General features: G+C 54.0%; 10 protein-coding genes across 10 annotated transcripts; 4 read left to right on the top strand and 6 right to left on the bottom strand.

The window, feature by feature from the left end:
• Window positions 1-11: 11 nt before the first annotated feature.
• EI97DRAFT_396394 (uncharacterized protein) lies at window positions 12-4,638 on the bottom strand. The gene is made up of 5 exons (XM_033796337.1): window positions 4,324-4,638; window positions 4,225-4,251; window positions 3,140-4,167; window positions 1,305-3,086; window positions 12-1,255 (listed from the first exon to the last, which is right to left on the bottom strand). The coding sequence occupies exons 1-5, from the start codon at window positions 4,570-4,572 to the stop codon at window positions 271-273; spliced, it is 4,071 nt and encodes a 1,356-aa protein (XP_033655082.1). The 5' UTR covers window positions 4,573-4,638; the 3' UTR covers window positions 12-270.
• A 101-nt stretch (window positions 4,639-4,739) lies between these two features.
• Window positions 4,740-6,260, top strand: EI97DRAFT_432402 (DUF155-domain-containing protein). The gene has a single exon (XM_033798155.1). The coding sequence runs from the start codon at window positions 4,811-4,813 to the stop codon at window positions 6,191-6,193; it is 1,383 nt and encodes a 460-aa protein (XP_033655081.1). The 5' UTR covers window positions 4,740-4,810; the 3' UTR covers window positions 6,194-6,260.
• Window positions 6,261-6,284: 24 nt separating this feature from the next.
• EI97DRAFT_396386 (DNAJ domain-containing protein) lies at window positions 6,285-8,411 on the bottom strand. The gene is made up of 2 exons (XM_033796336.1): window positions 7,252-8,411; window positions 6,285-7,201 (listed from the first exon to the last, which is right to left on the bottom strand). The coding sequence occupies exons 1-2, from the start codon at window positions 8,224-8,226 to the stop codon at window positions 6,608-6,610; spliced, it is 1,569 nt and encodes a 522-aa protein (XP_033655080.1). The 5' UTR covers window positions 8,227-8,411; the 3' UTR covers window positions 6,285-6,607.
• Window positions 8,412-8,659: 248 nt separating this feature from the next.
• EI97DRAFT_489071 (glycoside hydrolase) lies at window positions 8,660-11,314 on the top strand (the record flags this gene model as incomplete). The annotated part of the gene is made up of 4 exons (XM_033802210.1): window positions 8,660-9,040; window positions 9,096-10,027; window positions 10,073-10,391; window positions 10,445-11,314. The coding sequence occupies 4 exons, from the start codon at window positions 8,660-8,662 to the stop codon at window positions 11,072-11,074; spliced, it is 2,262 nt and encodes a 753-aa protein (XP_033655079.1). The 3' UTR covers window positions 11,075-11,314.
• A 596-nt stretch (window positions 11,315-11,910) lies between these two features.
• EI97DRAFT_374586 (uncharacterized protein) lies at window positions 11,911-16,157 on the top strand (the record flags this gene model as incomplete). Its single annotated transcript, XM_033795462.1, has 12 exons — window positions 11,911-12,798; window positions 12,853-13,047; window positions 13,097-13,559; window positions 13,607-13,734; window positions 13,786-13,857; window positions 13,904-14,128; window positions 14,182-14,285; window positions 14,340-14,598; window positions 14,643-14,785; window positions 14,835-15,118; window positions 15,233-15,440; window positions 15,506-16,157. 12 exons carry the CDS (start codon window positions 11,911-11,913, stop codon window positions 16,155-16,157), a joined length of 3,621 nt encoding a protein of 1,206 aa, XP_033655078.1.
• Window positions 16,158-16,874: 717 nt separating this feature from the next.
• On the bottom strand, window positions 16,875-17,737 carry EI97DRAFT_466378 (uncharacterized protein; the record flags this gene model as incomplete). The annotated part of the gene is made up of 2 exons (XM_033801529.1): window positions 16,875-17,478; window positions 17,536-17,737. The coding sequence occupies 2 exons, from the start codon at window positions 17,735-17,737 to the stop codon at window positions 17,063-17,065; spliced, it is 618 nt and encodes a 205-aa protein (XP_033655077.1). The 3' UTR covers window positions 16,875-17,062.
• A 1,149-nt stretch (window positions 17,738-18,886) lies between these two features.
• On the bottom strand, window positions 18,887-19,865 carry EI97DRAFT_296884 (uncharacterized protein). Its single transcript, XM_033794492.1, has 2 exons — window positions 19,381-19,865; window positions 18,887-19,318 (listed from the first exon to the last, which is right to left on the bottom strand). The coding sequence occupies exons 1-2, from the start codon at window positions 19,643-19,645 to the stop codon at window positions 19,104-19,106; spliced, it is 480 nt and encodes a 159-aa protein (XP_033655076.1). The 5' UTR covers window positions 19,646-19,865; the 3' UTR covers window positions 18,887-19,103.
• EI97DRAFT_296883 (SET domain-containing protein) lies at window positions 19,866-21,826 on the bottom strand. The gene is made up of 3 exons (XM_033794491.1): window positions 21,473-21,826; window positions 21,117-21,416; window positions 19,866-21,060 (listed from the first exon to the last, which is right to left on the bottom strand). The coding sequence occupies exons 1-3, from the start codon at window positions 21,785-21,787 to the stop codon at window positions 20,086-20,088; spliced, it is 1,590 nt and encodes a 529-aa protein (XP_033655075.1). The 5' UTR covers window positions 21,788-21,826; the 3' UTR covers window positions 19,866-20,085.
• Window positions 21,827-22,465: 639 nt separating this feature from the next.
• EI97DRAFT_296647 (monothiol glutaredoxin-like protein-4) lies at window positions 22,466-23,715 on the bottom strand. The gene is made up of 2 exons (XM_033794490.1): window positions 22,768-23,715; window positions 22,466-22,712 (listed from the first exon to the last, which is right to left on the bottom strand). Exons 1-2 carry the CDS (start codon window positions 23,536-23,538, stop codon window positions 22,632-22,634), a joined length of 852 nt encoding a protein of 283 aa, XP_033655074.1. The 5' UTR covers window positions 23,539-23,715; the 3' UTR covers window positions 22,466-22,631.
• A 170-nt stretch (window positions 23,716-23,885) lies between these two features.
• Window positions 23,886-25,009, top strand: EI97DRAFT_441570 (Brix-domain-containing protein; the record flags this gene model as incomplete). Its single annotated transcript, XM_033799706.1, has 3 exons — window positions 23,886-23,902; window positions 23,946-24,160; window positions 24,219-25,009. The coding sequence occupies 3 exons, from the start codon at window positions 23,886-23,888 to the stop codon at window positions 25,007-25,009; spliced, it is 1,023 nt and encodes a 340-aa protein (XP_033655073.1).
• Window positions 25,010-25,057: the final 48 nt, after the last annotated feature.

The raw sequence follows: 25,057 nt of genomic DNA, 5'->3' as shown, positions 1-25,057 counted from the left end.
ATCACTAATTGCATCTATCATCTGAACGTCCCACATTATCAGCGGATCTAAGTAGGACATGCTAACTAACACAAAAGATATCGAACGGTAGATATATCCTACAATACAGGTCCGGAGAATTCTACCATGCTTGGTTATGCCATCCATCCATACATATACCCAAGCATCTAATGCAATGCTAATTCCCGACCCGAGTTCCCAAACGGTATCATATCCTAATCCCAACCGCACTCTATTTACAAGTCTTTCCCTTCCTCTACGACATTCAGGTCAGACATCCCCACGCTCCTCCCTCGCGCGGCAAACCACACATCCACTCCCCACCGCCCTCCTTATCAGATGCGCATGCGCAACCTTCGCGCCCACACTGCGTCCCCAGTACCCATATCCATCTTCCTGGACATCACTGACCAATTGCTTTTGCAGCAACTTCGCCACTTCAGGGGCCACCGACGTCTTGGGCAGAAGACAGGCAAGATGGAAGACGTGTCCGCATACAAATCCAACGAGAGTGTCGCGAGATGGAGGTACCGGGGCATCAGGGTCTCGATCTTCGGATAGGAAGGCTTCTTCTTCTTCTTCTGCAGTGGGAAGCGTGAAGGGTCGGTGGCAGACGGTGCAGTGGCCAGGTGATGCTTCGCTGTCAGACCCCTGATGAGGAGGAGGAGGATCGGGGTAGATATTTGCTCTTGCTGATATGAACGCTCCGTCACCTTTCCGGGCTGCTGCGGCTGCTGCGGTAGGAGCATCCACGCCTTTTGCTCTCACATCTATTTCTCTTCCTCCTTGCGCGCTGTCTCTTTCTGCACGCGGGCCATGACGTTTGATACTCTGGGTGTCCGAGATGTCTTCCTCGCAAGGCACGATTTCGAACTTCACGCCACGTTTCTGACCCTCTCGCAAAGTGTCCATGCCGGTTGCAACCTCGCCCCTGAGGACCTTTGCTACGCCTTCGGAGATCGAGTGTTGGATTTCGTATTCGCGAACCATGCGTCCAATGCCGTCTCGCAGACCCTCGATTTCTAGACCTTCCGGGATACGTTTTACCAGTTGGATGGGATCGATGGCCGTACCTACTTCCTCTAACAAGCCACGGATGAAATGTGGCTTATCCATGGAGTACTCCAGCAAGTCGTTCCAGAGGTCAGGATCATCTTGCTCTTTCGCAAATGCAATAGCTGCAGACACGTCTGAAAGTTTCTCGATAATGAGGTAAAGCGCGCGTTTGGTCTGACCGGTCTTAGAAAGAATATGTCTAGAGGAGCGTCAGTTGATTGTTAAAAGATACCGCTGAGAAGACGTACACTAGTTCCGGGATATAGTTCTCCCTCTCGCATATGGCAGCAGCCTTCCCAAGATCATAGCTTTGCGACTTGCGGAGATACTCCATGAGTAGGGAGCGATCATATTCGGCGAAGAGCTCTACGATGAGATCTGCAAAAGCTTCCGCAATGAGTTGACCATCCGCGGCCAGCCGATCAGCGGCAACACGTTCCTGGGCAGTTTTGAAGTGACGCTCATGGGGTTGTGGCTTCCATAGAGCTCTAAGGTAGAAGAACAGGAATGGCTGGAAGTGGCCGTGCCTTCCCTGCAGCTGAGCCACCACATCTTCTGCCGGCACGATGCCGCGACATCCTTCGTCCACGAGCACCTGGATAGCCTCGGCCGACGCTTCCTCCAATTCCGACAATGAAGCAGATTCCAACTGCTCTTTCGTGACACGAAGGAGGATAAATCCCGGGATATCATCTCGAACAGCTTCCACCAGGTGGAGGTCACGGATGAGCGCCATGGCCGCGTCTGCATTCTGAAGCCGAATAAAACACCTCAACGCTTCACGCTGGTGCCCGCCGGCAAGGTACAGTTTCGCCAGCGCATCCTGGAGGATCCGCCAATCGCGACCCTGCTCGTTACCTTCGACAGAGTCCTCAGTGACATCACCAGCCGATAGCTTGCTCTTGATAGCAGCCACCACACTGTCGATATTGAACAGTTCGGGATCCCATTCTTCGAGCAGATGTTTGAACCGCACTCGGTCGTGGAAAAGATAGTGACCCAGGACGACCTCGTAGACCATGGAAGGGAGCGGAGGCTGCAGCTGTTTCGTCGGGATATACGGCGCGATCTCATTGAAACGATTTGCCTGAGCGAAAATCCACACCCAGTGTTCCCATTTTGCAGCCGTCACTAGTACCCGACCAGCCACTTTGCCTGCTTCAGCCCAGTTCCCGGCGTTGACTAATTGCTGAAGCCAGAGATCTCCGATGCGACGCTTTTCCTGCTCCACAACTGCGTTCTGGTTAGCACGATTTGCTGATATTGTAGTCTGCGATTCGTTCTCATCGGCAAAAAATTCTTGTAGACTGCCTGCTCTTCTCGTTGGTGTAGCCATGGGTGATGCTTCTGGGACGGACTGGATGGCGTTTGCGATAACTTCGGGATGATCCTCGATAAGCTCCCATGCTTCTTGATAGTTCTCGTGCTCCAGCTCCCAGTGGAAATGATCCCCGAGATCCCGCTTGACGGCAAGAACGCAATCGTATGGACTCTGGATGAAGATCTTGAGGCCAGCAGTTGTAGCGTTTGGATGAGGATGCAATTGCCGTTTTGGGGTCGGCGGTGCGCCAGCTGCAGCTGCACCAGCAGAAGACACGGACGCAGAGCTTCTGACATCTGCACCACTAGGCATACTGATGAGGCTAGCACCAGAGCTGAGGATGCGTGCAGCGCTCAAACCAGCATCCCAGATGCCGCCTCCTATTGCTTCCAATGCATTCCTCTGCGCAGGCGTCATGGCCTTTGGATGTGGCACATATAAAGTGCTCAAGTGGTAGTCTGCTGCTGAGAGGCTCTCATACCTGCTGACCGTGAGAGAGTCCACCTCAATCTCGTCCGAGGTCGCTGCATCGATAAGCTTGAGTTCGGGTGTCAAGCCATTTGTGCGCCTATGCATCCCCCGTCTCGGGGTGACATCGTTTGGTGTGATAGGGTTATCGTCGTCGTCGCGTGTGCGATATGCAAGTACAATGAGTAAGGAAGGGGTATAGAGCGAAATGCCAGAAACAATACAATCGTCAAACCGAAGCCTAAGAGGTCTGTCAGCTGCAATAAGAATCGAACGACGACTCCAAATACCTACAAATGGATGATGTCAACGCTGCCCACCGACCTCTCCCCAACATCCCTGCCAGTACCGGTCCCTCCAGGATGAACGTGCACCACCCAAGCTGCATCTCCCCATCCGATTATCAACTTCTCCACTTTCACCTTCTTGCCCTCCTTGTGGCTAGGTTGAGTTTTGTCCGCCCTTTGATGCGGTAGGGTCGAGTCCGCCTTTTCCACGGAGTGGTGCCCATTGAGATTGATGATCTCATCCTCATCCGACTCTAGCCATTCGTCATCAATCCATTCAAGACGTGGCTTCCACACGCCGGCCATCTCTTCCCAGATTCGGCGATTGGGTTTCTCAATGAAGCCGATCCTCTTCCAGGCCGACTCTGAATCAGCACTGTGCATGTGTAGATTGGTTCGCATGATACGTATGCCGTGTTCATTAACCCATGCCACAAACTTGCCTGACAAAGACCACTTGATGGCGTTGATTACACCTTCTCCTGAATGCAGAATGATGTCTCTTCCGGTGTGGCCTCCTAGCCCTATAGCACCAAGCCACCCTTGGGCCGTGGCTGCAGCATGACTTGTATTTGCGTTGGACCGGACTCCCGCTTGGCCTCCAGTAGTCAATACCAGCTCACCAGCCAAGCCTCCAGACAAGTACGACCGGTCGTTCTTGTAGTCGGGAGAGAGCGCCACAGCCTGGAGTGGTCGCGCAAAATTCCGTAGCGTAACGTCCTTGCTGTCCACCAGGGAGGAAACGCAAACGTGTCCATCTATGGATGCGGACGCGATGTATATCTGATTCGAAGGAATATTGGGCACCAATGCCTGTCGTGGAGTCCGCGGGGATGCATTAGGATTGCTTGAAGGTGGTGCCTGTCTAGTTGGAGTATCCGACCCCTCCTGGTTCCGGCTGGGAGACTGCGGCTGCAGAATGGGCAACGATGGTGGGAATGGTGGGAATGGTGATACGGAGAGCGCGGTGACTGAAGCGGACTTGTGCGCATTGTACGTTCGGAGCGCTTGAAAGGAGGGCACACTCACAACGTGCTGAATCTGTCAACACTGGCTCCTAAAACAGGCGCTGGAGCTCCAAGGTCGACTTACAATGTTACCATTATGAGTGCCCACAATCTAACTACATCTCAGCACATTGAAACGCGACATGGGATAGCTCTCAGAGCTTGGGGGAAGCATGTGTCATACCATCTTGTCCCCCGCAACCATGAATGCGCTTGTCGCGTCGCCATTCCGGTATACAGCGGCCAGGCTACTAGTCAGACGGGTGTATTTCAACTTGGGCTCCTCATCCGCATCCTCGTCTTCACTGTCCACGTCGTTGCTCTCCGACTCTTGTATGCTCTCCTTCCCACTGATGGTGGCCTGTCTGCGGCGCTGGGCCTCGTCGCGCGCGGCAGCCGCTGCTGCTTCGTCATCGTTGGCCTCGGCAGCCATGCTGAATGCATGAGCTGCCGTCTACGAGGAGGCGCCTGTCTGTGGTAACGGTGCAGCTGGGATGGAGACTGCTGGGGAAGTGTTGCTGCAGCTCAAGCCCAATGATGTCGATGGTGCCAAGCCCTCGGGAAGCCATGGGGCTCCCAAAACTCTGGGACCACCATGAGTTCACTTCTGCTACAATTCACTGCCTGGACCTTGCGACGGGCACGATGCTGAGAGGTCCGTCCGGCCGGAGATGACCGTTTTTCGACCGCATGCATTGAGATGCTTGACTGGGAGCTTTGCTCCTTGCCCGCGGGCAGCCGCCGAACGGAGCCGCGCACCAATTTCCAGTCTATATCAAGGCGCCGCATCCCTCCCGTCAAGGAACTTTTCTTCGAATCGAAGCCTATATAAGAAGGTAGATTTCACTCAAAAGGTGGACGTTGAGGCCGAAACGGCACCAAAGGAGGAACAGCAAAAGCAAGAACGGAATCGCTCGAGAAAGAATGCAGCAAAGACATCCTCACTGAGACGGGTCGCCGTGGAAGCGCAACGGTCGCGAGGCTTCGTGAAGGGCAGGGGCAACAAGCGCTTTGTAGACCCCGAGGTGGAGACGAAGACGGTCACTGCATACTGCGCCGCGGAGCAATACAACATTTCCACCGTGGCACACTTGGTCAAGGCCCAGGGATACGAACTCGACCCCTTCCAGACGGGATTGTATCCCCAGGTTATTCATATCCAGACCAGTGATCGGCCTTCCGAGGTTAAGGATTTCCAAAATGGAGATATCTTCATTTTCCCTTCCGGAACACTGGTTACATGGAATGTGCGAGAGAGGGAGGCATTGCATCTGGTCAACCGCATCCTACCAGCAGCGGCGGAAGGTTCACATTTAGACTTGTTGGAAACAGAAGACCTGGAGTATGTGGAGGACCCCACCAAAGAAGGCAGCGAAATCATTGGCGACACGATCATCCTTGGAACCAAAGCGGAAGCGGAAAGCATTCCAGAAGCCTCCGACGCGCGGTCTGAAGAGACAGACCAGCGCCACGAGGTCGACACCGTCCTGGCCAAGATCGCCTTCTCTTCTGGCCTTGCCCGCTCCACGAAGCTCGCCGTGTTGGAAAGCTTACTGAGTTCCTACCAGCAATCCACCCGTGAAATCCCGACCATGCTCGCCAGAGGCGAGAGTATCGCTGTGGGCAGGAAGAACCTGCCGTTTACGCGATCCTTTATTCTCCGCAAGACCGGAGAACTCCTCAGCATCCGCGCGCAGCTGAACCTCTACTCTGAACTGACCGACTCGCTGCCGGACATCTTCTGGGATAGCCGCCACGAATTGGGTCTGGGCGAGTACTACGAACAGGTGGGGCGCGCGCTGGACGTCGGCGTGCGCATCCGAGTACTGAACGAGAAGATTGGCTTCGCGCAAGAGATTGCGAGTGTGCTTCGGGAGACCCTGAGCGAGAAGCACGGGCTCCGTCTCGAGTGGGCGATTATTGCTCTCATTGCTGTCGAAGTGGTGTTGGAGTTCTATCGCCATTGGAAGGACTCAGAGGAGCGCGATGACCCCGAAAGCACGGAGTCGTTGTTGAGGCAATACTTGCAGAAAGAGGGCCGAGATGGGAAGTGATATAGAAGTCACTATATGTGAATACGATACAAAGATACCCCACTCAGATAAATCACGCATTTCTCCGTCTTCATTTCTGAATACGTACTGTGACTTGACAAGTTGAATTAGACAGCCGGAGTCTGCAAATGGTCAACGGGACCATCACATTGAGCCTTAAAAGCAGGAGAGCTTTTCGCCTAACTGGCTGATAGATATAACAATTCACTGTGACAATACACCACAGAACCATCTACTAATGAGAGTCTACCGCCCCTCCCATTTAAGCAAAAAGGATATCATACAAACCCACCTTGACGAACGCCCAAGCAATGCCACAAACACGAATACCTCAAAGCAGCCGCAATGCATGCACTATGCACCTGCGCACTATTCATCTGTATCCTCCCGAACGCCATTTCTCCCGGTGCTCTCCTAAAAGCCAAATCCACCACCAGGGAATCCCTGGAACTTGAATCCTCCACCCTGTCCTCCTCCCTGATGGAAGAAGAACTGCTGCCCTTGGCCGCCAAACCCGCCGAACGGTGAGCCCTGGAACGGATTCTGCTGCTGCTGGGGGTTGTTCGGGTCGTCGCCGTTGTCGAAGCGCTGCTTGAGCTCCGGGTCGGAGAGGACCTCGTATGCCTCGTTGACGGCAGCCATCTTCTTCTGGGCTTCTTCGGGGGTGAGATTGTTCGCGGAGGCTTTGTCTGGGTGGTACAGCTTGGAGAGCTTGCGGTAGGCTTTCTTGATGTCGCGCTCGTCGGCGTCACGGGAAACACCGAGGACCTTGTAGTAGTCTTTCTGCTTGGAGCGCCTAAGAAGACTATGTGCTTTCTGAAGCATTTCTTGTACCTTATTCGTGTGGCCGTGGTGCTCCTTTGCAGCGTCGAGGGTACGAATAGCGGCTTCGAAGTCGTCGGCGTCCAGTTCGCGTTGGGCTTGGTTGAGAAGGCCGTAGAGCGAGTTGGGGTTGTATTGTAGCGCTTCCTTGCAGTACGGAGTTGCTTTTTCCACCTTATTGGTCATCTACCTCGGGTAAGTATGCGACGTAGTAGGGCGGTTGATGAGCCTCATACCTCACTGTATGCTTCACACGCCATCTCCACAAAACTTGAGTATAGACCTTGCGGCGAGTTTCGATAGATATAACCCTCTTTGACATATTCCTCGAAGCCATCTTTGATCTCCTTCAAGAGGCCTGGCTGGTCGCCCTTGGGGACCAGCATCTTGACGGAGGCTACGTATTGCTTCTTCTCAAACAGCTGTCTGAGCTTTTTGGTCTGCTTATCCAGGTTCTTCTCACGTCTCCGCAGCTTCATGCATTTCTTGGAATCCGGATCTGACTGCAGACATTGTGCAACGTGCTTGAGGCCTTTGTCCGTTTCACCCAAGGAGTAAAAGGCCATGGCGGAGCTCTGAAGATAAGGACCGATATCACCCGTGTTGATCTGCAAGAGGTGTTGCAGATCGCCGATGCCTTCTACGACATCGCCCTTTTCGAAACGACACTTTGCTCTTGTTTTCCGGATGTCATAAGCGGCACCAGCGACCAGGATGGCCACTCCGGCGTGGGTGATGCAAGCGTCCCAGTCGCCCTTCTCTGCTGCTTCCTTGGCTAGCACAGCTGCCCCCTGAGCTTCCTCGAGTTCCCTTATCTCTTCGGTCTTGCCAGCGGCCTCGTAGTCTTTGCGTGCCGCTGCCCAGTCGGCCTCGCGCGCCCTAATCTTCGCTCTCTGTACCAATGCGCCCTCAAAACCGGGCTTGATCTCCAGTACCTTATCAAAATCGCTCTTTGCCTGTGCGGCTTTCCCCAAGGATAGATAAGCGGCGCCACGGCGGAAGTAGGTGAGGTAGTTTTGAGGATCGCGCGAGATGGCGACGTCGAAGTAGGTAAGGGCTTCTTGGGTATTTCCGGAGGCAAGCTTGACGCTTGCGTCTTTGATCAGCTGCGACACGGGTCTATCGGCGGGGATATCAGAGGGGGAGAGCCCGTGGGCCAGCGGTGCGGCGGAGAGCAGCCCCAGGGCCAAGGTGGACAGCGGGACAATCATGGCGATGGCGATGGCGATGGTGTTGCGGCTGTAACGAGTGGGGAGTCGAGCCAACCGACGTGGAGGGCCGAGTTGTAGTGTATGGGCAAGCTAGGTCATCAACGGGGGATGTTTGGGGGGGGAGGAAAGGATTTTATATGGAAGGGGGCGCAAAGCTGCGGACACAGGTCGAGGTTGCGTTTCTGAAAGTTGTCCTCTCGTCGTATCGCAGATTGCCAAGGCACCGGGGAGGCGTGGTTCATCAAGGCAGGGACCGGGGTCCTCCAACCAGTATATACCCAAAGGAGTATAGCACGCAGCGGTAACACCTCAACCTCGGACGTCATGCATCGACGCTGACAGCAACAACCGCTTGCACGTACTGCAGACGAGTTGTCTGCTTGCATTTATTTTCTTCTTTGCTTTGTCCTCTACTCTCGTTTGATAGCACGTCATGTCTCTCCGGCTGCGTATTGATGGTAGTACCTTCCGCGATGCCCACAACCGTGAGGTCACTCTTCATGGCATCAACTGCGCTGCCGATGCCAAATTCCCAGCCACACCCTCACAGCCCTCGCATGTTGCGGATGGTTTCTTTGACGGCGACGGAGTATCTTTTGTGAACCGCCCTTTCTCCGTTGAGGATGCGGCAACGCACTTTGCGCGGTTGCGATCATGGGGCTACAACACCATCAGATATATCTTCACATGGGAGGCCATCGAGCATGCAGGCCCGGGCAAGTATGACGAGGCATGGATACAGCACACTATTTCCATCCTGCGGGTGGCGAAGCGTTTTGGCTTTTACATATTCATGGACCCGCATCAGGATGTTGTACGTAGTAGGAATTCCGAAGAACAGTAGATATGGCATCTGACCAGTGTGCCAGTGGTCTCGATTCTCCGGCGGCTCAGGAGCGCCCATGTGGACTTTGTATGCCTGCGGGCTGGACCCCAGGTTTTTCAACATCACCGAAGCCGCCCTCGTCCACAACACGTACTCCGAGCCCGATCAATTCCCGAAGATGATCTGGGCTACCAACTACACACGCCTCGCTTGCCAGGTCATGTTTACGCTCTTTTTCGCAGGACGAGATTTTGCTCCCAAGGCCATCATCGACGGGAAGAACATACAGGACTACCTGCAGGACCACTTCATCAACGCTTGCGCTCACCTGGCGAAGCGAATCAAAGAAGCCGGTGACCTCTGGCATGACCCGATTGTGGGCTGGGAAAGCATGAACGAACCGAATCGAGGCTTGATTGGTAACCAAGACCTTGAGAAGATCCCCACCGAACAGAAACTTCAAAAGGGCACCTCTCCCACTGCCTGGCAAGCAATCCTCACCGGGTCCGGCAGGGCCTGTGAGATTCCCACATGGGATTTCGGTGGAATGGGGCCAAAGCGGACAGGAGAGGTTCTCGTCGACCCTGAAGGAAAGAGCGCGTGGTTGCAGGCCGACTATGACGACAGCTCGTACGGTTGGAAGCGTGACCCAGGTTGGAAGCTAGGCGAGTGTCTCTGGGCGCAGCACGGTGTCTGGGATCCCGCGACCGACACTCTGCTGAAGAAAGACTATTTCGGAATCGATCCCAAGAATGGAGCTCCGATCAACTACGAGTACTTCACCAACAACTACTACATGCCGCATTACCGGAAATACAGCGCCAGGATCAAATCTTTCTTCCCGGACTCACTCATGTTTATCCAACCTCCTGTACTGGAGATTCCTCCTTCTATCAAGGACACCAAAGACGACGATCCGAACATGGTCTTCTCCCCGCACTTTTACGATGGCATCACCTTGATGACCAAGAAATGGTAAGGAAAGTGTGCTGTCAAAGACGACACGACTAACCGTGTAAGGAACCGGCTATGGAACGTGGATGTGTTTGGCGTGTTGCGGGGAAAGTATTGGAGCCCAGCCTTTGCCGTGAAAATCGGAGAGACTGCAATACGAAGGTGCTTTGCGGACCAGCTCAGGGCAATTCGAGAAGAAGGGAGGGAGAAGATGGGCGTCCACCCCTGCGTATTCACGGAGATTGGGATTCCGTATGACATGAACGACAAGTCGGCTTATCGCACGGGAAACTACAGCAGCCAGATTGCGGCCCTGGACGCAAATCACTTTGCGTTAGAGGAAAGCATGGCGAACGGGTTCACCTTGTGGACATATGTGGTCACGGTTGGTGCACGCTGCCGAGTTTGTCGTGACGCTTTTACTGACTAGGCCTCCAGAACAACCACTATTGGGGCGACAACTGGAACGGCGAAGATTTGTCCATCTACTCGATCGACGACAAAGTCGTGCCAGCGGGCGTCTTTTCGGAAGAAGAGTCGCGAGCATCGACTGACACATCGTCACCGTCCTTCTCCAAGTCGCACTCCGACGATAGGTCACGTGTGTCCCCCGAAAACCTGGGCGAGGCCATGGCAGCAGAGACTATGAGTTTCAGATCCACAGCTGAAGCCGTGAAAGGACTACGGGCGGCGGAAGCCTTCATCCGACCCACGCCGGTGGCAGTGCATGGAGACATATCGTCTTTCGGATTCGATTTGGCCAACTGCAGCTTCAAACTCAGGCTGGTGGCAGCCAGCCCAACCAGCGAAGAAGCACCTACGGTGATATTCCTGCCTGAATTCCACTTCCCCACCAGCCAGACGACGGTAGAGGTCAGCGGAGGCAAGTGGACCATTCACAGTGAGCGGAGGGAGGGGCCGCAGCAGGTGCTGCAGTGGTGGCATGCTCAGGGTGAGCAGAGCATCACGATCAAGGGCGTCGTACGGAAACAAGGGGCATTAGTGGACTCGGATGAGGACGAGTTTGGGTATTATGCATTGGTCCAGGAGTGGTGCAGTGTTATGTAAGGCGGTCGGTGTATCGACAAGGAGGCGGATGTCGTCCATCTACTATTATAATCGGTAGGCGAGCCAGAAATTGATGTGTATGGTGTGCGCGTGTGTGTGGCGGTGGAGGGTCTAGAATAGGGTCCTCATGTACCATGTGTTGGGCGGTCGTTCGATTGTCACGTTGTCCGGACACAGGGGCCCTCTTCAATGTTTGGCCAAGCCGAGTTGCGCACCACGGTCATCAGAGTCGGATTGGGACCCCGAGATAAGTGTAATTCGAGCCGTCTTCCCCAGATTCGTGGTTCGGCCATGTACAAGTAGAGTAAATAGCTCGAGACGTTGAAGGTTGGAGACGTGCATCCTCGACCTCCAGGGCTGGCTGGTAGGGCGGCTCAGGTGCTGCTCCGATTCCCCGTGACATCGCGTTGTGGGTGACGCGCCCAAGCCCGCAACTGAGCCCCTCCGGCGCGTCGATGAACGGCCTGTGGGTGAAGGAGTTACTGACAGTGAATGGGGCACCAGGACTGCGGACCGATTTCAATACAATATCGAGCACGCGCGGGGCGGGCGTCGGTGATACTATGGCGCCCGGCCCAGTTTTCTTGCTCTCCGCCGACGACCACCATGACTTGAACCTCAACCTCAACCTCGAGCGCAAGCTCGACCTCGACCTCCACAAACTTTCCCTCCTTCACACCCCCCAGCTCCACCACCGCCCCTTGCGCTGCGTTCCATCCGAGGCCTGCGAAGTCGCCCGCAGACTTCCGCCGCTTGTTCCTGCTGCCATTGTCGCACTCCATTTCAAGCGCCTGGCTGCCGCAGGTGTGAAGCTTGGTCGAGCCGACTCCATCACCATGGACGGCGCCTGGCAAGCCGACCCGCCGCACGCGACCACCCCCAACGGCAGCACGAACGGCGTCCACGTCGCCCAAGTCCATCTCTCCCAAGTCCTTGAGGCCCTGCATTCCATCTACGACCCGGCCAGCTCCAATACCACCCGCCGCCAGGCCACCCAATACCTCGAATCTGCAAAGCATCACCCCGATGCCCCTGCCCATGGCCGCAACCTCGCCCTTGACCGCTCTCAGCCTGCACAGCTCCGCCACTATGGCCTCACCATGCTCGAGCACGCCATCCTCTATAACTGGGAAGACTTTACCGTTGCCCAAGGGGAGGCGCTCCGGGACTGCGTTGTTGAGCTGGCCCAGAGCATCACCGAGGATGATCCCGTGTACCTACGGAACAAGGTCGCTCACCTGTGGGTCGAAGTTGCGAAGCGCTCCTGGGGCGACGAATGGCTCAACATGGACGAGCAGCTGGTGGCCCTCTGGCAAACCTCGTTACATCACCAGGCCGTTGTTCTGTACGTGCTGGAGACGCTGTCCGAGGAAGTCTTCAACCGTGAGGATGCCACGGCGGGACTACGGGGTAGCGACCTGGGTCGGGCCTGCGTCGAGATCTTCACCCCTGCCGAAGTGCTCACCCAGCAGCTTCCCACTCGTGACAAAGGCTTAGCCGTCCGGTTTGGTGACGAGGGCTGGTTGAGGCGGTTGTGCGACAATCTCAATTGGTGCCTATCCCAGGATTTCAGGAACGAGGAACGCGTGCGAACTTGTGCCGTGAAGACCATGAACGCCCTTCGAGCATCCATGTCGTGGATCATGCCCAAGGCCATCTCCGCCTTGCAAATCATACAGAATGTCTCCAGGGTGTTGGCTGCGCCTGTTGTAGATTTACAATTGGTAAATTCCCAAGCCAGCTTCAGGCGGCTTTCCTTGACTGACTCCTCCTTGTAGGCTGCCATTGAAGTCATCCAGGCCATATATCTGCGGCACCATCTCCATGATGAAGACATCGTAGAGTTGGTCAGCCCCATGCTCACGGTCGACAGTGTCAATCTTTTGCGTGAAGTATACAATTGGACACTGTCCGACATGGATGCGCATGATATCCATGAGCAAAAGTATATGCTCTGCAAGAAGATTGCAGAGGTAGAGTCTGCCCGCCCTTCATCATGGGATCCCTCGCTGACGACGTTAGATTGGTAACAGCCTCGGATTGTTCGTCGAGCAGAAGCTCCGCGATCTGCCAGAAGGAAGTAACATTCCCGGCTTTCTTGAGCTGCTGTTCGACATCACTCGTAACCCTAGTCTTTTTGTTTCTATCCCGGTCCTGCATTGCTGGACGAAGCTGCTAAGATCTCGCTTCCTGCGAGAAAATTTCGCCCAACAGATCATGATGCCCCTGTTGGAGCTATGTTGTGCGCGCCTGATCCGTTACGAAGCGTTCCCTGAGGATTCAGAGAATCCCACTATCCTCTTCCTGAATGAAGACGTAGATACCGTTCCGGAACGCCATGCTTTTCTCGGAAATTACAGACGCTACTGTGTGGATATCATCGAGACTGCGGTGCGGCACCACCCGATTGACGCCATGACGCTGGTGCTCACCCAGGCTACGACCATGTTCCAAAACTTGTACCAAGACGAGCCTCCGTTTCAACGTATGTCCAGCGTCCTACGGCTTGCTTGACTTGCTGACAGGCTGTAGCACAAACATTCTCCAAGAGCTCAATGCCGGTCCTGCGTGTAGATGCACATGTAACAATCATTGATGCGGCGCTCAAAGGATACCTGAAGTGGCTCTCCATGCCTCCGTCTGCAGATCCTGAAGAATTTGTATGCCGTCTCCAACCCACGTCCACCACGTGCCTGACTGACCATGAATAGGAGGACATACGCGTCCGAATGGAAGAGTCATTTGAACAGTGGTGTAGTCAACTTATACAAGCTAGATTTGAGGTATAACCTTTAAATCTCGAGCTGTTGCCTCGCTAACGTCCTTCAGGATCCGGAGATTACGAAGAAAGTCGTCCAACTCATGTCCACATTCTCGACGAAAGCCCTCCCGGACCGACCGCATTTTGCACTTTCTTTCCTCGAATACTTACTCACCGTCAAATTGGCGGATAACCCTTCTTTGCTTCCCTACTCGGAATCCGTAAAAGACCTTGATCGTATGTGTAGCCTGGAGATGCAGAAGCTCGCGATGAAGTTCCCGGACGATTTCATGGTATGCCATTCTCCATGCTTTCATGAGTCAAAGCGCTGACCCTTCTACACTAGAATGTATACGATACGTTAGAACAGAAGATAAAGGAATTAGTTGCGTCTCCGGAATCAGACGAGAGGCAACGCTTGGCGTTCAACGCTTTTCTCTTCATAATCATGTGCGTAAAACTCTGTTAATTGAGTTCCGAACACATGAGTACTAACGCAAACAGACATCGCTGCACAACACTAGATAGAGATACTAAAGCCAACCGCATGAGGCAGATATTGGGCCAAGTCAATGCCGCTTGGCAAAGCGAAGAGCTCACGAAATCCATCTCCAACTTCCAGTCCTTCTGCGCTATGCTGGGCATGGAGCACCTCCCGGAGTTTTTCTCCACACACAACTTCGAAGACGTGCAGGACTGGTCAGACCAGCCTCTCCCCAGCGAAGGCCAGGCGTTACAGGCGGCTATTCTGGAACGTTCAAACGTAAGTAACCCACACTGTTTGTCCCGCATCTCTGACAGAGGCAGCACCTGCCGCTACGGCTAACGAAAACGCTACTGGCGGCGTCCATCGAGAAGCTGCGTGATGGATCACCTGCATATGAGATTGCTGCGTCTTTATGGGCCGATGCAATACCTGTCGTACTCCCGAACATTCTCCAGCTCGTGAGGTAAGCTTTCCATTCGTTATTGTGCTCCATCCCGACTAACAACCTGCAGCCATGCACAAGCGTTCAATAACGTCGAGGCCAGCTGGGCACATCTACCGCCCGATTTACAGCAAGTCATCCGGCGAGTTCTAACGGACAGGTTCTGGCAAGCTGGCATCTCGACCGAGAGCCGCGAGGACTTCTTCGCAAGGGTGAGCAGCTCCAAGTCGACGTATGAAGGCTTTGCATCCACTGTTCGAGGCACGGTCCGCCAGATTCGCGAGAGCTCCTACTTCATTCTCTACTCCTTGACCCGCTTCCCCGATTCTTTCTACAGCATCAGCGACTTGCCGGGTCCACTCAGCCATGCCCTGTTTAGCAACGCTGCTGCATTATCTGCGCATCACCTCTCCGTTCTGCTCAGCGTAGCGGTACACCTTATCGAAGGCTGCCCAGCTCAGTACCGAGAGCACTTTCTTCCGCCTATGATTGAAGGCCTGTTCGGGGAGCTGAATCGGAAGATCAGCTCAGAGTGGGATGCTGTCAACCGGCAGGTCGCCCAGGCAGGAGACAATGATAACCTAACCGACGAGATGAAGACGGAGAGTATCCTACGGCAACTCACCTATTCATCCGTTTCACTTGTCGCCAGTCTCCTCGATTTCCGACAAGGTATGTTCATCGTTTGGGCTTTTACTGTACCGCTTCTTCTGTACCATGTCGGCAGATGCGCTGACCTAGCACAGACAACACCCAACAAGACCACCAAGCCCAGTCCCCTTCCATGCCCACCTTCATCCTCTCGCACCTCTCCGTACTCTCGCCCATCCTCCTCTTCAGCAACTCGACGCTCCGCGTCCGCGACACCCGCTCCGTGCTCACGACCATCCGCGTCCTCCGCTCCCTCATCCCGCGCTTTCGCGAGGCCTCGCCCATCCGGTCCTTCTTCTGCGACGACGTGCTCAAGAACGCAATCACGAGCCTGCACGAACCGTACTTTGTGGATTGCCAGAAGGAGCTGGCGAGCCTGATTGCGGCTATTATTCTCCTGGAGGAGGAGACGCCGAGGAATATCCTGTTGAGCCTACCAGGCGTGGGGTCGGATCCCGCGCGGCTGGATCGACGGTTGGCGAAGCTGAGGAGTGCGAACAGGAGCGATGAGCGGTTGCAGAGGAGTATCGTGTTGGATCTGTTGGCGAGTTTGAGGGGCGTGAGTATCCACGAGCTGGGCAAGGTGGAGAGGGGGAGGGGGATTGGAGGTGGCGGAGGTGCGAGGAATAGGGGCAAGGTCATGGAGCAGTATATGCAGATGAGCGTGGAGACGCAGCCGGGGATTGTGAGGGGTGGAAGTCCCGGGTTGGAAGGCGTTGCGGGCATGTTTGGGGGCGAGTAGAGTGAGTGAAGGGCAAAAAAATCAGGCGCTTCTCCCCTGCCGCCCATGCGCTGCGTGCTCGTATCGTACGAAGGAGATTTCTCTTTAATAATGTTTTCTGCTTTGTGAACATGGGGAGCAGAGTCCAAAGGTGGGGGTCGGTTGGACGGTTGGTTCTTGTCGCATAGCATACCCCTTTTTCCTTTTCTTGGCACCTTCTATAGAACTATCTGCATCATTTCGAGGACTATTGTGTAGTCGTAGAAGAGGATCGCAATTGAATTCACGTGTTGGGAGGTCAGGTTGTAAGTACCCGATGGATCTATCCATTTTGTTCCAAGGAGTACAGTACTTACACACAGTAGTCGGCCGTACGACATGCACGTCATTCCACCACCATCACCACCACACTCGCACCACAGTTGCACAGGCAGGCCTTAACCTGGTGCTCGAACTGCCCAAGAGTGGCACACTGCGACACAGATGACACGGCGCCGGCCCGGCATGCAAATAACCGTCTGGTACTCCGTACAACGGATAAACCTCCGACGGCAGACAGACGTCTTGGGGACAGAATCCTTTGTTGGTACAAAAAAGGAGGCGTCTGACGTCGAGAGGGCTTCAGGCTGTTTAGGGGTCAGATCATCGTCCAACACTACATCGGCGATTGATCAGGGCCCTAGTGTGCCGCAACTGTGCACACGTAACCTCCAGGTGATATCAAATATAAGAAGTCATGTGTACTGTGTGTGGTATATTATTGAACGATGGTACACGGAAGAAAAATGGCGACGCCACGTCCATGATGTCATCGTCCGATTGACCCAACTATGCATTAGAACGTAAAAATCCCAGCCGCACATCAACCCTCCGCATTACCAGTACTGTTCAACAGGTATCAAAGGAATATTAAGCAACCAGAAAACCTAGTTGAGGTAGACCATGGCGGCAACAGCGCCGAAGAGGACCGCCATCGGGCTCGAGCCGAAAGCGGAGGCGGCACCAGGTTGATCGGGAGCGCGCAGAGTCTGGGTCGGGGTGGTAGAGGGCTTAACGGTGCTGGAGTGGGAAAGCGAGGCGCTCGTCACGGTAGCGTTTCCGCTGACGGTGCTCGAGACAGTGGCGACGCTTGTGGAGGTGGTCAGGGTGCTGGGAGCCGAAGAGGTGGAGGCGTGAGTCGAAGAGGCCTTGGAAGCAGACGAAGTGGCCTTGGAACCACCGGTCAAGGTGATGGGGCCGATGTAGTTGACGTCGGTTCCCTGACGGATCTCAAGGGCGTAGTCGTTGGCGTTGGGAAGAGCGCTGTCGACGCTCCACTGGAACTCGCCGCCAGTCGCAGACTCTGATATCCGTTAGTCGTCGGGAACGGTGGATCGGCCTCTGCCAGCGCGAGACGTACCGGTCAGAGTGGTGATGGTGTCGAGGTTGGCATTGTCACCCTTGCGGAGAATGAAGGTGGTCGGCGTGTTATCGGCAGGCGAGTAGGTGACCTTGTAGGTACGACCCGCCTGGACCTCCTTGGGGTATTCGTTGATCTTGACTTCGGCGAAGGCGGCAGCGACGAGGGCAGCGCCGGCAAGGATGCTCTGAATGAAACGCATGGCGACGGTTGGAGTAATACTGGATTAAAAGCTATTTACCGAGTACACAAAAGTGCAGCGCGTAACGATGTTGGTGAACGAGTGTGGGAGGCTGAAGCACTCAAACGAGGACAAAGAGCGGAGGGAACGAGAGACTGTCGAGGAGGTGAGAGGGAAAGGAAGGGAGCATGGAGCTCAGGGGGGGCGGCGCTGACTTTTATTATTGATTATTATTACAAGGGAACGGCGCAGAGGAGGTGCGCGCCGCCAGAGCGACGGGCAGGAATGCTCAAATTGCGGACTTCCAAGAAGGGAAAGGCGTGATCCTCGGGAACTGCCAGAGCATCCAATCAGGTGCGGTGCCTCGACGCCGCCCGATCTCGGCTAGCGCAGGGACGCTGTCGCCTTGGCATGGGCCGGCCTCGTGCTGCCATGCCGCTAGCCGCATCGGGAACCTGCAGATTGTCACCCAATAAGATTAGATAATCCGGGGAATTCAGGGGTAGCGAGTTGCACCACTACAGCGTCTGGACAGTTAAACCGGATATGCGGAAGTCGAGAAATTCCCTCTTAGAGTCAAGCGGTTACTGGTTGGAGTTTAAGTCCGACCAGTATAGGTAAAGCGCGTGGTTCCGAATATGCGGAACAGCTGGCCAGACGCTGTACGTATACGGTACGCTGAGGATGGAAATAATCAGCCAGTCCTGTTGTTGTTGGACATGACGTAGATGTTACTCCGTACTCCTGTTGGAAATTCAATCTTCTGGAGAACCGGAATCCCCTCGACCTCCGATGCCGAACGACACCAGACGAGACGCGTCGCATCCAGCCCTGGTGCAGTTCCCGCCGGCTATTCTTCCCTTTGGAGGGATCATGCTTGTTGTACACAGGCTCGGAGAAGACGACATCTTATTAAACTACGCTTCCAACAACTTCACGAACCTCAAGTCTGGTGCATTGCCGCTTTCTACGTCCTACCGACTATCCCACTGCGATTCCCCTCTAGGTGGACTACCTTACCATGCTAGCGGTAGAGCTTCGTTTCAGACCTCATGACACGTAGAGGGAGGTGCTTAAGCTGATTAGAACTTCTGTCATATTGCTGCTCTTTCTAGAATACTTGTTCAATTGGACTTGGAAAATGGGCAGTACGGAGCAAGTGCCGTGAGTTTCTCAGTCGTATGTGGAAAGTGGAAAGAGGTAACAGCATGGTCCCAGAAATCACTCTGCCCGACCCCTTCAAGAAACTATGACCCGTGTACGGATCAGTGACAGCTCCTTCCTATTCTCAATACCTAAAGGGCTTGATGGAATCTGGTTGCTCAAAAAGCCGACGCATACTGTCCACGAATCCACGAACCAAAGCTAAGGATCCTCCAATCCACAGTCACTCATCATCATATTTCTCCTCCTTGATGAACTCTTGGATGCCAGTCAGGAAGTCTTCCGCAGAATCGTTGGAGTCATCCGCAAACTCTTCATGGTCGGGACCGTCCAGTACACTCTTCTCCTTCGCCTTCTTCGCAGCCGCCTTCGGTTTGGAGGGAGTCGATTTCGCCTTTTTCGGCTTAGTGGGGCTGTCGCCGTCATCTGCTTTGGCAGCTAGTCTGGAAGTTAGCATTGCTCGGTCCATGAGCCTTTACCTGGAGGCATTCGACACTTACCACGCTTCTTGCTGGGCGTAACGGGGACGAACTTCTCTCCACCGTCCAACCGCGCCTTGAGTTCCTTGGCCCGTCTGAGAATGGCGCGAAACTGATGCTGGAAAGAGCTGGCGGTACGCGTGCCGTCCAAAGCAGACATCGCGTCGTATTGGTTCATGGAGATGCTGGAGATCCCATTTGCCGCAAGCAAGATCGCCACGACTTCGGTAGAGAGCATCTTTGAGCCGCCGTTGTCGGCAGCCTTGTCAGCAGTCTTGTCAGCCATGGTAGCAGATGCAGGCTGCGGCGAAATGGTCCGGATGATAACAGTGGCGGGACTGTATTGCGAATGTGAACGCTGGAGACCGGTGTGCGAGAGTTGTGGGTGGAGGTCAGGAGCAAAGGTGCGACAGATGGAGGGAGAACGGTATAAATAGTGCGAAGGGGTGAGTGAGTGCTCCAGGCGGTGAGTGAAAGGCAAGAGTGAGGTCGGGATCGTGTTGGTGAAAGCGAGGTGCGTACACGGTAGTGAGTGTACATGACGTGGTGAGTGAATCCCGCAATACTCTTTTGCACGAACTTGCACCGTGTGTTCCGGGCTCACGACGGACCTGCATCCCAGAATTGGGCGCTTCTCTCCAGATATGCTTTCTTTCGACTCTTAATCCTCTTCTCTCACATTCTACCCTCTCTCCGATTCCGATTCTGGCCTTTGGACCTCCCGGTTCAATACGCCACAGAATCTGCCATTTTGAATAGCATCTCCCGCTGCTCCTTCATCTGACTGTCTGTGATACTTACGCCAGGACCGAGACCTCCAAGAACTTCTTCATACTTTCGCCTCACACTCGTAGTGAATGCGCTGGTCTCTCCATGACTCAACACGCAAAGGCCTTGCACCTCCTTTACCAGCATTAAGCCGATGATGCACATGTCTGCGCCTTCCATTACGAATTCCTTCTCTCCTGCCAGGTACATGGCCAATAGTGCTGTTTGCCATACCTGAATGACACGGATAGGATGTGCCACTTGAGGGTACAGCTCGGGTAGTATGTCTCTGTAGCGCTTGGCACAGTGTGGCCAGGCGCTCGCATATTTCTGCTCTGATAGCATGTTTACGATCAGGTCGTCTCGCAATGCCGCGAAAGGCTGTCGGTATACCGGCCACAACCTGGAGTTGTGGCAATCTTGCATGCAATCTTGAATGCACTTGATCGCCTCGGCGCCAGACATTCTCTGCTGCGTCTGATACGTGTCGAATACCCAGCCTTGGAGTGCTGCAACAATCCTCTCGTCCTGTGACTCCCCTACGTAATTTCTAGCATCAGTTGCAAGGTCTTTCGTTAACAAAGCCGTCCCTTTCCGCTTCCACTCGTGACTAAGGTCGTGAGGATCAGTAGCCCATGCCTCTTCCGACGTAGTAGTCCCCTTTTGGCACTTGATGCATCTGCAAGTGAAGAACCAATGACTCTTCAGCTCTGCTTGCCGCCGCGCATAGGGAAGGGTCGCATCAATGTACGAGATGTAGATCTCCTCGTCCTTTTGCACCGGTTTGAGCGCCCGCACGGCAATTTCCGGCCCATCCATGACGATGTACGCATTCGGGTCACAGGAATGGTTGATGTTTGCAATCCTTTCGTCCATGACTAGGCCTATTGGGTCATATGTCGGCGTAACCAAGGTCAGAGAATTGGTTAGAACCTGGAATTGATTACCATGAGTTGTTTACACCACAGTCAACTAGATCGAATCCTCACCCTGGAATACATCTGTTCAACAAAGTCGATAGTATAAGTGTCCTGCGTCCTCGAAAAGTTCAAGGCACCCATTGCCATGAGCCCGATATCGTTGTATTTGCCGTTTTGCTTGAGCTCGAGAGAATGAGCTTGAAGAGCGCAAAGCATCTGCCATTGCTGCTCCGTAATCAAGCCGTGTTTTCTTCTGATCAGGATTTCCATCGTGGCTTGGACAGCGGGCGGGAGCACTCTGCCATTCAGCTCCTTGAGTATCTTACACTCGTGCTTGTGGACTCTCTGCCAGGCTTTCTTTTGGCAGACCTGAGAGACATATGGGGTTATTCATCAACAATAACTAGTCGTTGATATTGACTGACCTTGCTGCAATATCGATAGTATTTACAACCCACGCAGGCGCTTACTTGGATGCTCCTGTCCAAAAACATTGTCGAGCCATCAGATGTTCCCTGAGCGGATGCATAACAGTTTCCACATGTGTTTTGCAGCGCCTTCGTATCCAAGACGCCCACCAGAGGTCGCTTTAGTGCGAAGATGAGTGTTCCCGCTTCAAAATCGCGCGAGGCAAACATGCCATTGCCAACGCGCCGTTCATTGCCACTGACGCAGATATCGGACCTAGCAACATAGTAAGGCGGCTGGGATGCCCCGGCGGAATCTACGTTTGATGCCATATCCAGTCTGCAAAACTTCCGAGGTGAACTGGTATAGCGGGAAGGACTTAGTTACAGATATGAAATTGAAGCAGTGATTGGTATTTACACTAAGCGCTTTCCGGCTAGCTCAAGCCCATATTGGGAGTTTTGCGATTGGATCTTCCTAGATCAACCATGGATTATTCCTCCCTGCAGGTGTTTTTCATGAATACGAATATTATTATAGGAGAAGTCCTCTACAATCGGTCTGGTGTACGACCAACATGCCTTGGGCGTGTTCCTGCGAAGTCGCAGACACGTCTTCCGACATATTGATACCGCCACTCTCATCTCCGTTGAAACTGGACAGGACTCCAGATCACCGTCGAGCAATTTCCAAGGTTGGATTCTTCCGTTATCTACCCCGACATAAAGCGTGGCTAGCCCGTATGCTACATATTCCAGACCTGAATCTATGGGGCAAGAAATCAGAGGAAGGTTGCAACGACTCAGAGAATGCACTCAAACATGTGGTGGAAAGGGAATCTTAACCTGCCTATCGATGGACATGGTGAGGGTTGCTTCCAAAAACGTCTATCTTCCTTGGCCTCAGATGGAACAGAAACCTTTGTCAGAAGGTCCCAGGTACCCCACCAGTGCCTCACGCCAGGCGCGCAGATACCGCAATGATGCCTGCCGTTCCACCTGGCCGACTATTACCTCCTTGCGTAGCCTCTCAACTCCAAGGCTTGTCGCAATATTGGTCAGCACTGGTCGGAGGAGGAGGAAAGTTTCCAAGATAGGACATCATTCAACAATCTGTAAAAGATCGTTGGCATTCCACCAAACCAAAGCCAACAATTCCTTTCTCTCGATTCACGTCCTACGCGGCTGCCGAAGCCTTTTGGCCGTTCACAGAATACTCGCTCAAGAAGTTCGGGTCATTTTCAAACTCTTCCCGAACCTACGAGTCGTTAGCACTGTGATAAGAAGCACGATAAGGTGATTTGGGCTCTTACAATGTCCAGTCCACCAACCAGTTCACCGCCAACCCACAGCTGCGGAAAGGTGGGCCAATCCGCATATTCCTTCAACCCCTGCCGAACCTCATCATCGGCCAATATGTTGAAGAAGCCATATCGAATGCCCCTCTCCCGCAATAGGCTGACGGTCTGCCTGCTAAACCCACACTGAGGAGCGCTGGGTGTACCCTTCATGAACAGCATCACAGGAGCAGCCTTCGTCAGCTCACCCAGCCTCTTAAACAATTCCTCCTTGCTGGTCTGCGGCTCCTCCGAGGTATATTGAGGCGCCGTTTGCTGTTCCGAGGCTGACGGTGCATACGCCGCTAGATTCTTCGTTCCATCCGACTGGTTGGCGGGCGCGCTGGGTTGAGGTGGCTTTGTGACAGTCTGAGCCGGGGGCAGAGTGTTATTCAAGTCGCCACTTCCCGCGCCGGCATATTTCTCCACCGCGGCGCGAACCTTGGATGCGTCAGAGCCCGATACAGTCTCTAGAGTCTTTCCTTCTCGCTGCAGCACGATATATGGTACTGCAGTCACATCGTACGCCTCCGACACATCCGGTAGCTCTTCGGCGTTGACGGAGAAGAACCGAAGAGGTGCATCGGCAGGATATGTGCTGGCGAGAGTAGAGAGAACTGTAGACATTTGCTTGCACGGAGCAGCCCATGGAGCGTGGAAATATATGACCGCCAGCGTCGACGGTGGGAGCGCGGAGATAGTCGATCCGAAGGAGGACTCGTCGGTGACTTCCTGAACGTTCGCCATGTTTGGTGGGACCTCTCTGGAATACCGTGAAATGCTTTGAAGCTTGCGGTTAATACTCTGGACGTTGTTGCAGATGTAAGGAAAGAAGTGGAATTTGCCGCTCGAATCTCAGGCTGGACTACACTGCAGGTGGAAAGATTATTAAAGTAGGAGTATATCGGGGCACTGACGTGCTTCTGCCCCTCCGAGGCCGCCCGATCCTGCCAAGAGCCCCGCGGAGCCGGAGCTGGCCGCCGCATAATGGTTTCCCCGAATTCCGATGAATTTTTCGAAAGTCCTAGGTTTCGAGGATTTCCCAATGCGCCAAAGTGAAGACAGGTGCACCAATTCATTGCTTTTATTACAGAATGTTGACAACGAAGCCGTATGTCTACCTCAACGTTCAATAAAATGTGAAATCCTGATAGAGGTCATAGGAAGCCGAAAAATGCCCGCGCAAAGCGCGCAATGGAGAAGCGGGCTCCGCAGATGCACGAGAACACCAAGACCGTACTCTTCGTAACCGGCAATAAGAGCTCGCAAATCCTCAAACTCGCTGTTTCGGACCTAACCTCGCTGAAACGGCCATTTTGTGAGCGGTTCAATAAGAAGAACGACATCCACCCTTTTGAGGATGCCTCGTGTAGGTCCCTCCTGGTCCGACAAACCAAAGACTTGATGATGCTAACTGAAGGCACCAGCTTTAGAGTTCTTCTCTTCCAAGAACGACACTTCCCTCATAGTTCTCAGCATCCACTCCAAAAAGCGGCCCCATTGCCTGACCTTTATCCGAACGTTCGACTACAAAGTCCTTGACATGCTGGAGCTGTACATCAACCCCGAAACGTTCCGGCAGTTGCAGCAATTCAAGAACAAGAAGCCGGGCACGGGCCTCAAGCCTCTCATTGCTTTCCATGGCACCGTCTTCGAATCGCCAACCCAAACAAAATATACCCTGGCGAAATCGCTGCTCCTGGACTTTTTCAGGGGCCAGGAGACTACGGAAGTAGATGTCACTGGCTTGCAATATCAAATCTCAATATCCGCCGAAGAAGAGGAGGAAGGACAGCCGGCACCCAAGATCCACTTGCGCTTCTACCTTATCAGGACGATGCGGAGCGGACAGAAGCTCCCGCGCGTGGAACTCGAAGAGATGGGTCCCAGATTCGACTTCACGGTCGGCCGAGAGAAGTTCGCGGACCCCGACATGCTCAAGGAGGCAATGAAGAAACCCAAGGGCGCCGAACCGAAGACGAAGAAGAACATCGACATGGACATCATGGGTGACAAGGTCGGCAAAGTTCATGTAGGCAAGCAGGACTTTAGCACATTGCAAACCAGAAAGATGAAGGGCCTCAAAAGAGGAAGGGATGAGGACAAAGAGGAGGGTGAAGATGACGGAGACACGATGGTAGACGGCGAGGCTGCGGAGGAGGATGACAGCGATGATGGCGGTGTGGAACTCCCGGCGCCGAAGAAGGGCAAATTCTAGTACATTACGATCTGCATTGGCTGGGCGTATGTGGCACACGGCGTTTCA

The sequence above is a fragment of the Westerdykella ornata genome (assembly GCF_010094085.1).
Source record: "Westerdykella ornata strain CBS 379.55 unplaced genomic scaffold EI97scaffold_7, whole genome shotgun sequence".
Classification (NCBI taxonomy): Eukaryota; Fungi; Ascomycota; class Dothideomycetes; order Pleosporales; family Sporormiaceae; genus Westerdykella; species Westerdykella ornata.
This window is presented reverse-complemented; position numbering and strand designations above follow the sequence as displayed.

Coding starts and splice junctions, on each gene's coding strand:
- EI97DRAFT_396394 (XM_033796337.1), bottom strand. CDS start 4,572: ATGGCTGCCGAGGCCAACGATGACGAAGCAGCAGCGGCTGCCGCGCGC. Junction 4,252..4,323: donor TGGTTGCGGGGGACAAGATG/GTATGACACATG, acceptor AGATGTAGTTAG/ATTGTGGGCACTCATAATGG. Junction 3,087..3,139: donor AGCGTTGACATCATCCATTT/GTAGGTATTTGG, acceptor CAGACCTCTTAG/GCTTCGGTTTGACGATTGTA.
- EI97DRAFT_432402 (XM_033798155.1), top strand. CDS start 4,811: ATGACCGTTTTTCGACCGCATGCATTGAGATGCTTGACTGGGAGCTTT.
- EI97DRAFT_396386 (XM_033796336.1), bottom strand. CDS start 8,226: ATGATTGTCCCGCTGTCCACCTTGGCCCTGGGGCTGCTCTCCGCCGCA. Junction 7,202..7,251: donor CGTGTGAAGCATACAGTGAG/GTATGAGGCTCA, acceptor TACCCGAGGTAG/ATGACCAATAAGGTGGAAAA.
- EI97DRAFT_296884 (XM_033794492.1), bottom strand. CDS start 19,645: ATGGCTGACAAGACTGCTGACAAGGCTGCCGACAACGGCGGCTCAAAG. Junction 19,319..19,380: donor TACGCCCAGCAAGAAGCGTG/GTAAGTGTCGAA, acceptor CTTCCAGACTAG/CTGCCAAAGCAGATGACGGC.
- EI97DRAFT_296883 (XM_033794491.1), bottom strand. CDS start 21,787: ATGGCATCAAACGTAGATTCCGCCGGGGCATCCCAGCCGCCTTACTAT. Junction 21,417..21,472: donor ACTATCGATATTGCAGCAAG/GTCAGTCAATAT, acceptor TATGTCTCTCAG/GTCTGCCAAAAGAAAGCCTG. Junction 21,061..21,116: donor TTGAACAGATGTATTCCAGG/GTGAGGATTCGA, acceptor AATCAATTCCAG/GTTCTAACCAATTCTCTGAC.
- EI97DRAFT_296647 (XM_033794490.1), bottom strand. CDS start 23,538: ATGGCGAACGTTCAGGAAGTCACCGACGAGTCCTCCTTCGGATCGACT. Junction 22,713..22,767: donor TGGTTGGTGGACTGGACATT/GTAAGAGCCCAA, acceptor AACGACTCGTAG/GTTCGGGAAGAGTTTGAAAA.